Genomic DNA, 13632 nt, shown 5'->3' with positions numbered 1-13632 from the left:
TCTTGTTCTGTCACCCCCATCACCTGCATGTCCTCTCTCACCCCATCCATAAACCTTCTCTTAGGCCTTTGTCTCTTCCCCTTACCTGTCAGCGCTTTTCTTAGCATCCTTCTCCCAATATATACCCAGCATCTCTTCTCTGCACATGTCCAAACCAACGCAATTTCGCCTCTCTGACTTTGTCTCCCAACCGTCCCACCTGAGTTGACCCTCTAATGTCCTCAATTCTAATCCTGTCCTGTCCACCCAATGCAAATGGTGACATATCCACTTACCTGATCAAATTTCAGGTAATGATGAGTTTGGTAAAGGGATTCTGAAATATTCTGACCTTTCTCTGCCTCAGCAGTGCACTTTTACAGTTTTCGGATTATAGAGCAGGTTCCCATTGTGACTGATAGTGAATTTCAAATTCTTTGACTTCCAAAAGCAAGATTTTGGTGTACATTTAACTTGCCGATATGTGGGTTTAAGCAAATGCAAGTCCTAGCAAACTCCTGTCAATCATGGAGAATCAACTGCATCCACTGAACAGGATCATCTCCAGACAGAGGAGTAGCTTCAGTGACAGACTTTTGTCACTGTCCTGCTCCACTGACAGACTAAAGAGATCGTTCCTCCCCCACACTATGCGACTCTTCAATTCCACCCGGGGGAGTAAATGCGAACATTAATTTTATTTTAATTCTTTTCATTTTTATTACTATTTAATTTAATATTGTTTCTTTGTATCAGTATACTGCTGCTGGATTATGTGAATTTCCCCTTGGGATTAATAAAGTATCTATCTATCTATCTATCTATCTATCTATCTATCTATCTATCTATCTATCTATCTATCTATCTATCTATCTATCTATCTATCTATCTATCTATCTATCTATCTATCTATCTATCTATCTATCTATCTATCTATCTATCTATCTACTTGGCTATGTTTGATTTGCTGCAACTCAAAGATTTTTGGATTGTTGATACCTATTAATAGATCAACTTCTGGGTCAATAAAAGGTAGACGTATCTCCTCAAGATATGTCCACTTTGCAATGTCCTCCTGTTTTGGAATAGAAACTTTTGTGTAGACCTTTGACAACCCAATGTACTGTATGTATTATCATTGAGACTATAGACTTGCAAATCTAATAAGATAAAACATTTGGTTAGCATTTTTGAATCATCATCATAATTACTCATAGCTTTGAGGAACACTTAAACATTCATGGAAGAAGAACTCAACTGTCTCAACTGTCAGAGGGGACTGGGCGGTCTCATGGTCTGGAATCCCTACAGATTTTATTTTTTTCTCCAGCCGTCTGGAGTTTTTTTTTTTTTTCTGTCCCCCCTGGCCATTGGACCTTACTCTTATTCTATGTTAATTAATGTTGACTTATTTTGTCTTTTATTTTTCTATTCTTTATTATGTAAAGCACTTTGAGCTACTTTTTGTATGAAAATGTGCTATATAAATAAATGTTGTTATTGTTGTTGTTGTTGTTGTTAGTATTATGTTTTATTTGAGCTTGTATCTTTCCTTTTATCCTCAGGTGGGAAGAGTAAATCTGTGGAGCTGGAAGATGTGAAGTTCCACCAATGTGTGCGACTCTCTCGTTTCGAAAATGACCGAACCATTTCCTTCATTCCTCCGGATGGCGAGTTTGAGCTTATGTCTTACAGACTCAACACACATGTAAGCCTGTAGCAGCCAGCAAGAGCTACATTCAGTCATTGGTTGAAACAACATCCCTCTTAATGTCGAAATGTAACTATCACTCTTATTTCCTTTCCAGGTGAAACCACTCATCTGGATTGAGTCTGTTATCGAGAAGCACTCACATAGCCGCATTGAATATATGATAAAGGTAATAAATATACCAGCAGGCAATCCAGCCTTGGCATTTCTGATGTCAGGAGGTCTGGCTAAGTTGACTGTTTTGACGTAGTTTCCATTCTGGCAAACTTTGACATTTCATAAAGTATAGAAAATGATAGTAGTGTAGCATCCGTGACTTCAGTATGCATAGACAATGAGTAAATTTGTTAAGAGTCATCCTGTGAGCTTTGCGAAGCTCGTTCCAAGTTAAGCTTCTAAGCTGTTGACATATTCATGAAACAGACATTGTTTTTGTTACTAAGAATAAGGCTATGCTATAATAATGGCCATCAGATACTAGCTCTGACTCTCATCAATTTTGTTTTTGTCAATCTTTCGCTCTCTTCCAGGCAAAAAGTCAGTTCAAACGAAGATCCACCGCCAACAATGTTGAAATCCACATTCCAGTTCCTAATGATGCAGACTCTCCTAAATTCAAAACTACCGTGGGCAGCGTCAAATGGGTTCCAGAGAACAGCGAAATAGTCTGGTCCATTAAATCCTTTCCAGTAAGTAGGAATGGAATTTAAGGCAAATGAGCATCCAAAGAACTTAATGTCGTTGAATGTACAGTGGGGGAAATAAATATTTGATCCCTTGCTGAATTTGTACGTTAATGGAGAGAGACGGAATATCAACCAAAAATCTAGAAAAAACACCTTGCATAAAAGTTCTAAATTGATTTGTGTGTCATTGAGTGAAATAAGGATTTGATCCCCTACAACCCAGCCAGAATTCTGGTTCTCTCAGATTGGCATGTGGCACACAAATTGCAATCAATCAATCAATTACAGATACTCCTGATCTTAACTCATTATGTGTATAAAGCACTCCTGTCCACAGAATCAGTTTCTTCCATTCCAACCTCTCCACCACCATGGGCAACACCAAATAGCTGTAAAAGGACGTCGGAGACCTGCACAAGGCTGGAATGGGCTACAAGATGGTGAGAAGGTGACAACTGTTGGTGCGATTATTCAGAAATGAAAGAAATATAAAATGACCATCAATCACCCTCTGTTTGGAATTCCATGCAAGATCTTGCCTCATGGGGTGAGGATGACCATGAGAAAGGTGAGGGATCAGCCAAATACTACACGGGAGGAGCTTGTTAATGATCAGAAGGTAGTTGGGACCACCACAGTCACCAAGAACATTGATAACGCACAACGCCGTAATGGATTGAAATCTTGCAGCACCCGCAAGTTCCCTCTGCTCAAGAAGGCACATGTACAAGCCTGTCTTAAAGTTTGCCAGTGAACATCTAAATGATTCAGAGAAGGCTTGGGAGAAAGCTCAGTGGTCAGATGAAACCAAAATCGAGCTTTTTTGACATCAACTCGACCCTTCGTGTTTGGAGGAAGAGGAATGCTGAGTGTGACCCAAAGAACACAATCCCCACAGCCAAGCACGGAAGTGGAAATCTTACACTTTGGAGATGTACAGGATGACTTCACCGCATTGAGGGGCCAATGGACGGGGCCTAACACCGTATAATCGAGGGCGACTGATGGTCATTTTGTATTTCTTCCAATTCCAAATAATCGCACCAACATTTGTCATCTTCTCACCAAGCTTCTTGCTGATGGTCTTGTTCCCCATTCCAGCCTTTTGCAGATCTACAATCTTGTCCCTGATGCCCTTTGACAGCTCTTGGTGATGGAGAGGTGGGAATGGAAGAAATTGATTCTGTGGGCAGGTATGCTTTATACTCATAACGAGTTGAGATCAGGAGTATCTGTAATTGATTAAATGATTGTAATCTGTGTGCCAATCTATGGGAGCCAGAATTCTTATTTCACTCAATGACATGAAAATCAATTTATACCTTTTATGCAATGTGTTTTTTCTGGATTTTTGGTTGATTTTCTGTCTCTCTCCATTAAAATGAAACAACCATAAAAATTAGAGACTGTTAATTTCTTTGTAAATTAGCAAACCTACAAATTTAGCTGGGGATCAAATGCTTACTTACTTTACCCACTGTAGGCAACCTTGATGAACCAAAGCACAGCAGAATATTTGATATGGAAGACTTATTTTATAGTATTGGGCTATGGATTGCTGGACTTTGCAGTTACTGTATGTTCAATTTTTTGCATTCAATATTCTTGGCCATCTCCCGAATGCCAGTTTGTTAATTCAGGTTTCTTTTAGTATCAGTAGAATTTCACAATTTTTTTTTTCCTCCAACCTACTTCTCATACAAATTGTCTGACAAAAAATGTAGCCAGTATAATCCAAGAACATAACCAGGCCTGTTTAATTGCATGCATATGCTGCTTCTCCAAAAGTAACTCTTGCTTTGAAACTTGTAGGGTGGCAAAGAGTATTTGATGAGGGCTCACTTTGGCCTTCCGTCTGTAGAAGCAGAAGACAAAGAGGGAAAGCCACCAATCAGCGTCAAGTTTGAAATTCCCTATTTCACCACTTCAGGAATCCAGGTTAGTTCTGCGGCTACAGCAAAATGCAAAAAAAAAGTAAAGCTATTTAACCCACAACCTTGTTCTGTATAACAGGGTGCTGTAAAATGGGCTTTAAATACTTAATGTTTGTATGTGTGCACTTGGTAAGCCTCAGCCAGATGCCTTCAGACCTTATTTTCTTCCGAACTGTTATAACTCTAATATTCTTTATTCCAATATTGTTTTAATTTATGAGGTCAAATTTTTAACCTTGGGGAAAACGTTTAATAATACAAAAAAAAAAAAATAAATAAATAAAAGTCAACACACAGACATACACAGGATTTTGTAATTGTCAGTTGTATCCCTTTATGAGTTACTTAAACGGATTTGTGCAGCTTTGAGAATGCAATCGGATGCACTCCGCCGCAAATGTGAGTTGTAATTGTTTAGCTTGTTGTGTTATGTGTTACTTAACAGCAGATGAATTGATGGGGGGATTAATCGCTTTTAATACAGTATCCTATGCAGTCCCAATAAACAAATGGAAGCTATGCAGTCGTTCCTTGGATGTGGTGGATACAGTTCAAGGTTGTGAGTGAAAGCACCTCACATGAATCAGCTTACACATACGGGCTCAGTGGCCATGATGACAACAGTCGTACCAATTAAAAATCGTGGCAAGTTTCAAACGAAGTGGCCCTATAATATGAAGAACGTAGTAAAAGTACTACTAATGTCATATGTTAGAATGTTACGTTAGTGGATATAATTCAGCCTCTCAGTTACGATTAACAGGCTGCAGGGAACTTTTGTAATTGTGGATTTGTACAACAGGCTAAGTGACTTGTGACACACTTTGGAAACTGCAGAGCAAACGCTCTCTTAGAAGAGTTTTGAAATACTGGATTCATGTAAAAAATTTGACTCATTTGTGTTATGTTACTGTTTTTAGTGAGTTTTTAACCAGCTAATGATGTAAATATAAATCTTACAATAGCAAATGTTGCAAACCAGGCAGAATAATTATCTGACAAACTGGATTTTAAAAGTGCAGGATGATTCAAAACGATTCATCCAATTTCAAAATGATTTATTTCACTTGTCAATCATTACAGAACAAGACAGTAAATTGTGAACGGTTTAGGTGAGCATAAAGTTTATCATGTAATTTTACAATGGCTCAATGTGATCTCCTGCAGCTGTACGGACAACATCAATGCGAAAGTCAAATTCATCCCATACTCGATTGAGCAAAACACTTTCTGCTCAGGGGTCGCAGACTGAAGGAAGCCACCTTCCGGTGACAGAAACTCTATGACCCCCCTCTTTTAGTTGGTATGTGATTGGTTCCAAGACGTCTCACGTTGTAAAAACGTAGCATTTTGAAATCGGATGAATCTTTTTGAATCCCCCTGTATTTTGTTCACAAAATCAGTTATTAATTGTTTATTTAAATGTAAGTATCGTAAATTGTTTTGGAATTGACTAATTCAACAGTACAGATATAATAATGTTTGAATTTTTATTTCTAGTATTATTTTAAGTAGCAGTTGCTGGTGAAAGAAATATCAGAATAAATTTAAAATGTGCACATGATCAGGTAAATCAGACGTTCCATGATGGTCTCACTCTTTATAAACCCTGTGCTGAAATTAAATGTGTCCTGCTTGTTCCAGCCTTTTGTTTGGTAAAATAACTAAGGCACATTGAAGTCCAGTGAAACTCTGATGATGGACCAGAGCTGCCATTAACTGACCAAGACCTTTTGGAGTAAATCCTCGCTACACCTCTTCTTCGTTTTTATGTTCAATAATCATCAATCACTACATTTGGTTTGGCTCATTCGTGTACATGTTAGTATAATAGTTTTAGAGGTACAGTATATTCTGTGCATATGTTAAACGAGATAATCCATCTGATTTGCACTGTTAACCTAATTTACTTTTACTTTTAGTTAACTAAAACTGATTATTTTTCTCGACTAAATCCAAGTTATTTTTGTTGACTGAAATTAGACTAAAACTAACAGTAATTAAATGACTAAAATGTGACTAAAACTAAAATGCAATCTTGTCAGAAGACTAAGATTGAAACTAAATCAAAATGTTTTGTCTAAATTACCACTGTATAAATGAACATGTAGAATAAACAAAAAATTCAGTAAGTCATATTTTGGGCTTAAAAATTTAGGGAAGTTGTATTCTTTTAACAGATTTATTTTTTATAGGATTCAAGTCGGAAGACTTCACATGGCCATTGCAAAGTGCACATTTTTATTTATATATATATACTGGTCAAAAGAATTAAAGGAACACTTTTTAATCAGAGTATAGCATAAAGTCAATGAAACTTATGGGATATTAATCTGGTCAGTTAAGTAGCAGAGGGGGTTGTTAATCAGTTTCAGCTGCTGTGGTGTTAATGAAATTAACAACAGATGCACTAGAGGGGCAACAATGAGATGACCCCCAAAACAGGAATGGTTTAACAGGTGGAGGCCACTGACATTTTTCCCTCCTCATCTTTTCTGACTGTTTCTTCACTAGTTTTGCATTTGGCTACAGTCAGTGTCACTACTGGTAGCATGAGGCGATACCTGGACCCTACAGAGGTTGCACAGGTAGTCCAACTTCTCCAGGATGGCACATCAATACGTGTCATTGCCAGAAGGTTTGCTGTGTCTCCCTGCACAGTCTCAAGGGCATGGAGGAGATTCTAGGAGACAAGCAGTTACTCTAGGAGAGCTGGAGAGGGCCATAGAAGGTCCATAACCCATCAGCAGGACCAGCATCTGCTCCTTTGGGCAAGGAGGAACAGGATGAGCACTGCCAGAGCCCTACAAAATGACCTCCAGCAGGCCACTGGTGTGAATGTCTCTGACCAAACAACCAGAAAGACTTCATGAGGGTGACCCAAGGGCCCCATGTCCTCTAATGGGCCCTGAGCTCACTGCCCAGCAGCATGCAGCTCGATTGGCATTCGCCATAGAATACCAAAATTGGCAGATGCACCACTGGTGCCCTGTGCTTTTTACAGATGAGAGCAGGTTCACCCTGAGCACGTGACAGAAGTGAAAGGGTCTGGAGAAGCCATGGAGAACATTATGCTGCCTGTAACATCATTCAGCATGAGCAGTTTGGTGGTGGGTTAATGATTGTCTGGGGAGGCATATCCATGGAGGGTCACACAGACCGCTACAGGCTTGACAAAGGCACCTTGGCTGCCATTAGGTATCAGGATGAGATCCTTGGACCCATTGTCAGACCCTATGCTGGTACAGTGGCTCCTGGTGCACGACAATTCCTGGCCTCATGTGGTGAGAGTATGCAGGCAGTTCCTGGAGGATGAAGGAATTGATACCATTGACTGGCCACCACACTTTCCTGACCTAAATCCAGTAGAACACCTCTGGGACATTATGTTTTGGTCCATCCAATGCCACCAGGTTGCACCTCAGACTGTCCAGGAGCTCAGTGATGCCCTGGTCCAGATCTGGGAGGAGATCCCCACAACACCATCTGTCATCTCATTAGAAGCATGCACCGATGTTGTCAGGCATGTATACAAGAACACAGGGGCCATACAAAGTGCTGCGTACAATTTGGAGTTGCTGCAATTCAATTTGGGCAAAATGGACTAGCCTGCCACATCATTTTTCACTCTGATTTTTGGGGCGTCTTTGAATTCAGGGCTCTGTAGGTTGATCATTTTCATTTCCATCAAACGATGTGGCATCCTTTCGTTCCTAACACATTACCCAGTCTATATCAGTATAGATATCCAGGAGGATTTCTTTTCCCATTGAGATCTGATGTGTTTTCAAAGTGTTCCTTTAATTTTTTGAGCAGTTTATATATATATAGATATATAGATATAGATATAGATATATATAGATATAGATATATAGATATGGATATATAGATATGGATATATAGAGATATACAGTGGTGTGAAAAACTATTTGCCCCCTTCCTGATTTCTTATTCTTTTGCATGTTTGTCACACAAAATGTTTCTGATCATCAAACACATTTAACCATTAGTCAAATATAACACAAGTAAACACAAAATGCAGTTTTAAAATGATGGTTTTATTATTTAGGGAGAAAAAATCCAAACCTACATGGCCCTGTGTGAAAAAGTAATTGCCCCTGAACCTAATAACTGGTTGGGCCACCCTTAGCAGCAATAACTGCAATCAAGCATTTGCAATAACTTGCAATGAGTCTTTTTCAGCGCTCTGGAGGAATTTTGGCCCACTCATCTTTGCAGAATTGTTGTAATTCAGCTTTATTTAAGGGTTTTCTAGCATGAACCGCCTTTTTAAGGTCATGCCATAGCATCTCAATTGGATCCAGGTCAGGACTTTGACTAGGCCACTCCAAAGTCTTCATTTTGTTTTTCTTCAGCCATTCAGAGGTGGATTTGCTGGTGTGTTTTGGGTCATTGTCCTGTTGCAGCACCCAAGATCGCTTCAGCTTGAGTTGACGAACAGATGGCGGACATTCTCCTTCAGGATTTTTGGTAGACAGTAGAATTCATGGTTCCATCTATCACAGCAAGCCTTCCAGGTCCTGAAGCAGCAAAACAACCCCAGACCATCACACTACCACCACCATATTTTACTGTTGGTATGATGTTCTTTTTCTGAAATGCTGTGTTCCTTTTACGCCAGATGTAATGGGACATTTGCCTTCCAAAAGTTCAACTTTTGTCTCATCAGTCCACAAGGTATTTTCCCAAAAGTCTTGGCAATCATTGAGATGTTTCTTAGCAAAATTGAGATGAGCCCTAATGTTCTTTTTGCTTAACAGTGGTTTGCGTCTTGGAAATCTGCCATGCAGGCCGTTTTGCCCAGTCTCTTTCTTATGGTGGAGTTGTGAACACTGACCTTAATTGAGGCAAGTGAGGCCTGCAGTTCTTTAGACGTTGTCCTGGGGTCTTTGTGACCTCTCGGATGAGTCGCTCTCTGCTCTTGGGGTAATTTTGGTCAGCCGGCCACTCCTGGGAAGGTTCACCACTGTTCCATGTTTTGCCATTTGTGGATAATGGCTCTCACTGTGGTTCGCTGGAGTCCCAAAGCTTTAGAAATGGCTTTATAACCTTTACCAGACTGATAGATCTCAATTACTTCTCTTCTCATTTGTTCCTGAATTTCTTTGGATCTTGGCATGATGTCTAGCTTTTGAGGTGCTTTTGGTCTACTTCTCTGTGTCAGGCAGCTCCTATTTAAGTGATTTCTTGATTGAAACAGGTGTGGCAGTAATCAGGCCTGGGGTGGCTACGGAAATTGAACTCAGGTGTGATACACCACAGTTAGGTGATTTTTAACAAGGGGCAATTACTTTTCACACAGGGCCATGTAGGTTTGGATTTTTTTCTCCCTAAATAATAAAAAACCATCATTTAAAAACTGCATTTTGTGTTTACTTGTGTTATATTTGACTAAAGGTTAAACGTGTTTGATGATCAGAAACATTTTGTGTGACAAACATGCAAAAGAATAAGAAATCAGGAAGGGGGCAAATAGTTTTTCACACCACTGTATATATATATATATATATATATATATATATATATATATATATATATAGATATAGATATAGATATAGATATATATAGATATATATATATATATATATAGATATATATATAGATAGATATATATATATATATAGATAGATATATAGATATATATATATAGATATATAGATAGATAGATTATAAAGAAAGGACAAAACAATCATAAAGGTTTGGAGTTTCTGGCCCCATATACTGTACAATATTCAAAAAACAACACAGGTTTGTCCACATCTATAGGTTTGAGGCAAAATCCCTAATTTTCAGTAGAATGAATGTAAATAGTTTCTCCAGACGTCTGATCAAAACCTTTGAAACTTTTTTGTGTATTTTTAGTAATCTTCATGAAGGGATCCAATAATTCTTGAGTTGACTTTACGCATAGTGTCTTGTAAAATCCCAGATAGACTACACTTCTTATTTAATGAAAGCTTCCATGTTTATCATCAAATGTTAAGGAGAGGTTCACACTGCTTGTAATGTGGAAGAGAATACAGTAGTTTCAGAGCAAGGTAGGTATGCTAACTAATCATGATGCCACAGAGTGGCGATGGGTTACATGTTGATTGGCACATGCATGTATACATTTCACAGTACTCTGTTCATGTGATGTGACCCTATAAGCTGAAGTGTTGAAAGAATATTAAGAAACACTAGGTTTCACTTAAAACAATTCAAACTTTTGAATGAAATATCCTTTGCGATATACAGGTCTTGTCAGCAGGGGGCAGGCTTGGATAAATAACAGTTTGCTGGCGTTTGTTAAGGTTTTGCTGGAATTCTTACATATCATAGATTTTCTGTATCTACTGCAAGTGTAGTTAGTTAATAGGCAATTGAAGAACTACGAAAATTAATTTGCAGTATACTGTATTTAATATATAGAACTATGCAGTAAGCCTCTCCAGAACATCTTAAGGATAAATATATCTTCGGCAATGAACATGTTTGGCCAGCAGGTGGCAGAGTTGGACAGTTAAGACACTTTTCCAGAACTTAATGTATTTCTTTTTTTTTTTTACTGGTTAATGCAGGATTTGTGAAAATACCAATTAACAGAATAAGTATTGGGTCAGAGATTTTAGTAAAGTTTTGATTTTATCTTCTTCTTAATTCTACTAGAAACATTTAAACCAGTATAATAGTGATTTTTTTTTTTGTTCTTGAAGGTTATCCTTTTAAACTGAGTGTCTAACTTATTCACCTGTTCTGTGCCCAGTATTCATCTTACCTTCATGTTTCCATGTTGCGTTAAAGCAGACTATGTTGTAGTATGTCACTGGCAAGAGGCAGGATTGTACAGGACCTGTAAAATTCAATTCAGTTTATTTTGTTATTGTGCTCTTCAAAGAGTGCAGGCGTACATTAAATAAATTAGTACATTTTACAAATTACTAATTACATAATGAGCACAGGGCGGCATGGTGGCGCAGTGGATAGCGCTGCTGCCTCACAGTTAGGAGATCCGGGTTCACTTCCCAGGTTCACCCTGCATGGAGTTTGCATGTTTTCCCCGTGTCTGCGTGGGTTTCCTCCCACAGTCCAAAGACATGCCGGTTCATTGCATTGGCGGTCCTAAATTGTCTCTAGTGTGTGCTTGGTGTGTGGGTATGTGTGTGTGTGTGAGCGCCTTGTGGTGGGCTGGCGCCTGCCTGGGGTTTGTTTCCTGCCTTGCACCCTGTGCTGGCTGGGATTGGCTCCAGCAGACCCCCATGACCCTGTAGTTAGGATATAGCGGATTGGATGAGGGATGGATGGATGGATAATGAGCACTTATAATGATTCATTTTAAGATACAGGAAAACAAAGTAGTTTGAAACTGGTTAACATGGTGCCCAGCACTATCTCTCTATTAATGAACTATTGGACTGTATACTACTATGGCCAGTAGACATTGTGGGAGAGAGAATAAAAAAAAACCTCCAATCAGCAGCATCCCTGGAGAAAATAAACAGGTTTTGGGGGTGCTCAGTGGTCAGTCATAACAGAGAAAGGCAAAGTCGCAGTCCTACCCACACCCTCCATTCTGGACGTTCTACAAAAGAGTCTGTGCCGAGTGGTGCATTCTGATGACAGAATCTTTCCATCAAATGATTCCAAGGTATCTCAATGGCTTTTCCATAACCAGAAAACAGCTTGACAGTAAACTTCAGGAAGAGAAACAAAGCAAAGAATGGTTAATAACAGTTTATAATATATATATTTCTTGTATCATACAAACAGAGATGCCATATTTACAGCTAATCAGCAGCTCTAGTCAGGGTGTGCTAGACTAAAGTAATGAGTTTTCAGTTGGGATTTTAAAGCTGAGCCTGAAGGCGCATCTCTTAAATAAGCCGGCAGATCATTCCACAGCTTTGGACCTCCCATTGTTATTTAATTTATTAATCTTTGGTATCTTTATTAGGTCATCTTCTTGAACTCTTAAATGAAAATAAATTCATTCATTTTCCAAATCGCTTAATCATTCATAGGAATCCGGTGTGTATCCTTACAGTGCTGAGTGCAAGTCAAAAGTTAACATATTACAGTATGCCAGCTCATTTCAAGGCATACTCATGAACATACCAATTGGTTATTTGTGCAAGATCAATTTTAGAGCCACCAGTTAACCTAACCTGCTTTCCTTTGCAGTGTTTGAGGATAATTGTTAAATAGATATGAACAGATAGTGTGGTGTAGGAAACTTCTGTGGGGTCCTGAGGGAGTGACTTTTTGTCAACTCCTTACTTTTAACTTGTATAAAATAGTGGGTAACATCTCACTCTAGTGACTTGGGTGTTAATCTGTATGGCATTCACTTTGTACCCTGAGCATTTCACCAGATTAGTGTTATTGAAATATGGGAAGAATTGTAATTTGCGGGTAATTTAATAAGAATATGTAAAAAGTTTTTGTGGGCATTTATTGTACAAATAAAGTAAAAATAGTGCATAAATATTTCTTTTAAGTTGTAAATAAACGGTATTGACCACTCCTCCACCTCCATACCCCACTTTCTCAGTGGAAGCTGCAGCCAAGTGATGGAGTGACGAGCAGTCTTCTACAAGTGGACTTGACCTTGACACAATTTCTAATTATTTATTATTTGTGTGTTTTTCTGCGTGCGTGTGCGTGTGTGTGTGTGTGTGGTTTACCCTTCCCCCTTTTTACTATAAGAGACAATTCCGCGTAACGGCCGCTTTTGTGCAAAGAACTTAAGCTTACCACATAATCGTCTCCCTAATTAGATGCACTTTATAACTGGCTGGCAGGCCTGCTGCGTTCATGCGAGGGGGTTGTTAAAAAGGGAAAAAAAAAGGTCGGCCATCACGTTGATCAAAAGCGAAATTGTTAGGGATGCATTTGCTGCCAAAGGGGGCTTATGCTTTAAAAAAAAAATCGGGTAGCCACATCAGGGACTTCTCTTCCTTTTACTCCTCCCCCTCATGCGTCTGATTGGGGCCAGTTATGACAGCTGCTTAGTGTACAGAATTGAAATAAACCCCAAATTGCCCAACTGCTGTCAGCTTCTCTCTCTTATTACTTCTAACTGAGGAGAGAACAAAAAAAAAGTACCTATGAATTATCCACTTTCGAAATGCTAGTGTAACACTTGCTGCAATTTATTTCAAGGGGCAAGCCATTAAAGAAAAGAAAGTAAGTGAAAGGGCTTCTGAAAATTGGATTTTCAGTGTCGTGTCTTTTTCATTTTCGTGCATCTGTTTGTGTCTTTGATAGCAGTTTGAGCTAACCTCAAAGCCCACTGACTGTTGGCAGATTCAGCACAACATCT

At 38.9% G+C, this 13632-nt stretch overlaps 1 protein-coding gene across 1 annotated transcript in view; it reads left to right on the top strand.

The window, feature by feature from the left end:
• The window catches only part of ap1m1 (adaptor related protein complex 1 subunit mu 1), a 111203-nt gene that overhangs the window by 30762 nt on the left and 66809 nt on the right, over positions 1–13632 (top strand). Inside the window, exons 7-10 of the mRNA XM_039767032.1 lie at positions 1545–1687; positions 1788–1859; positions 2221–2379; positions 4189–4314. Of these exons, the coding sequence (XP_039622966.1) occupies positions 1545–1687; positions 1788–1859; positions 2221–2379; positions 4189–4314 (500 nt within the window). The remainder of the gene's footprint in view (positions 1–1544; positions 1688–1787; positions 1860–2220; positions 2380–4188; positions 4315–13632) is intronic.

This window comes from Polypterus senegalus, chromosome 10, assembly GCF_016835505.1.
Source record: "Polypterus senegalus isolate Bchr_013 chromosome 10, ASM1683550v1, whole genome shotgun sequence".
NCBI classification, from domain to species: domain Eukaryota; kingdom Metazoa; phylum Chordata; class Cladistia; order Polypteriformes; family Polypteridae; genus Polypterus; species Polypterus senegalus.
Note: the sequence above shows the minus strand (reverse complement) of the source record. Positions and strands in the feature narration are given on the sequence as shown.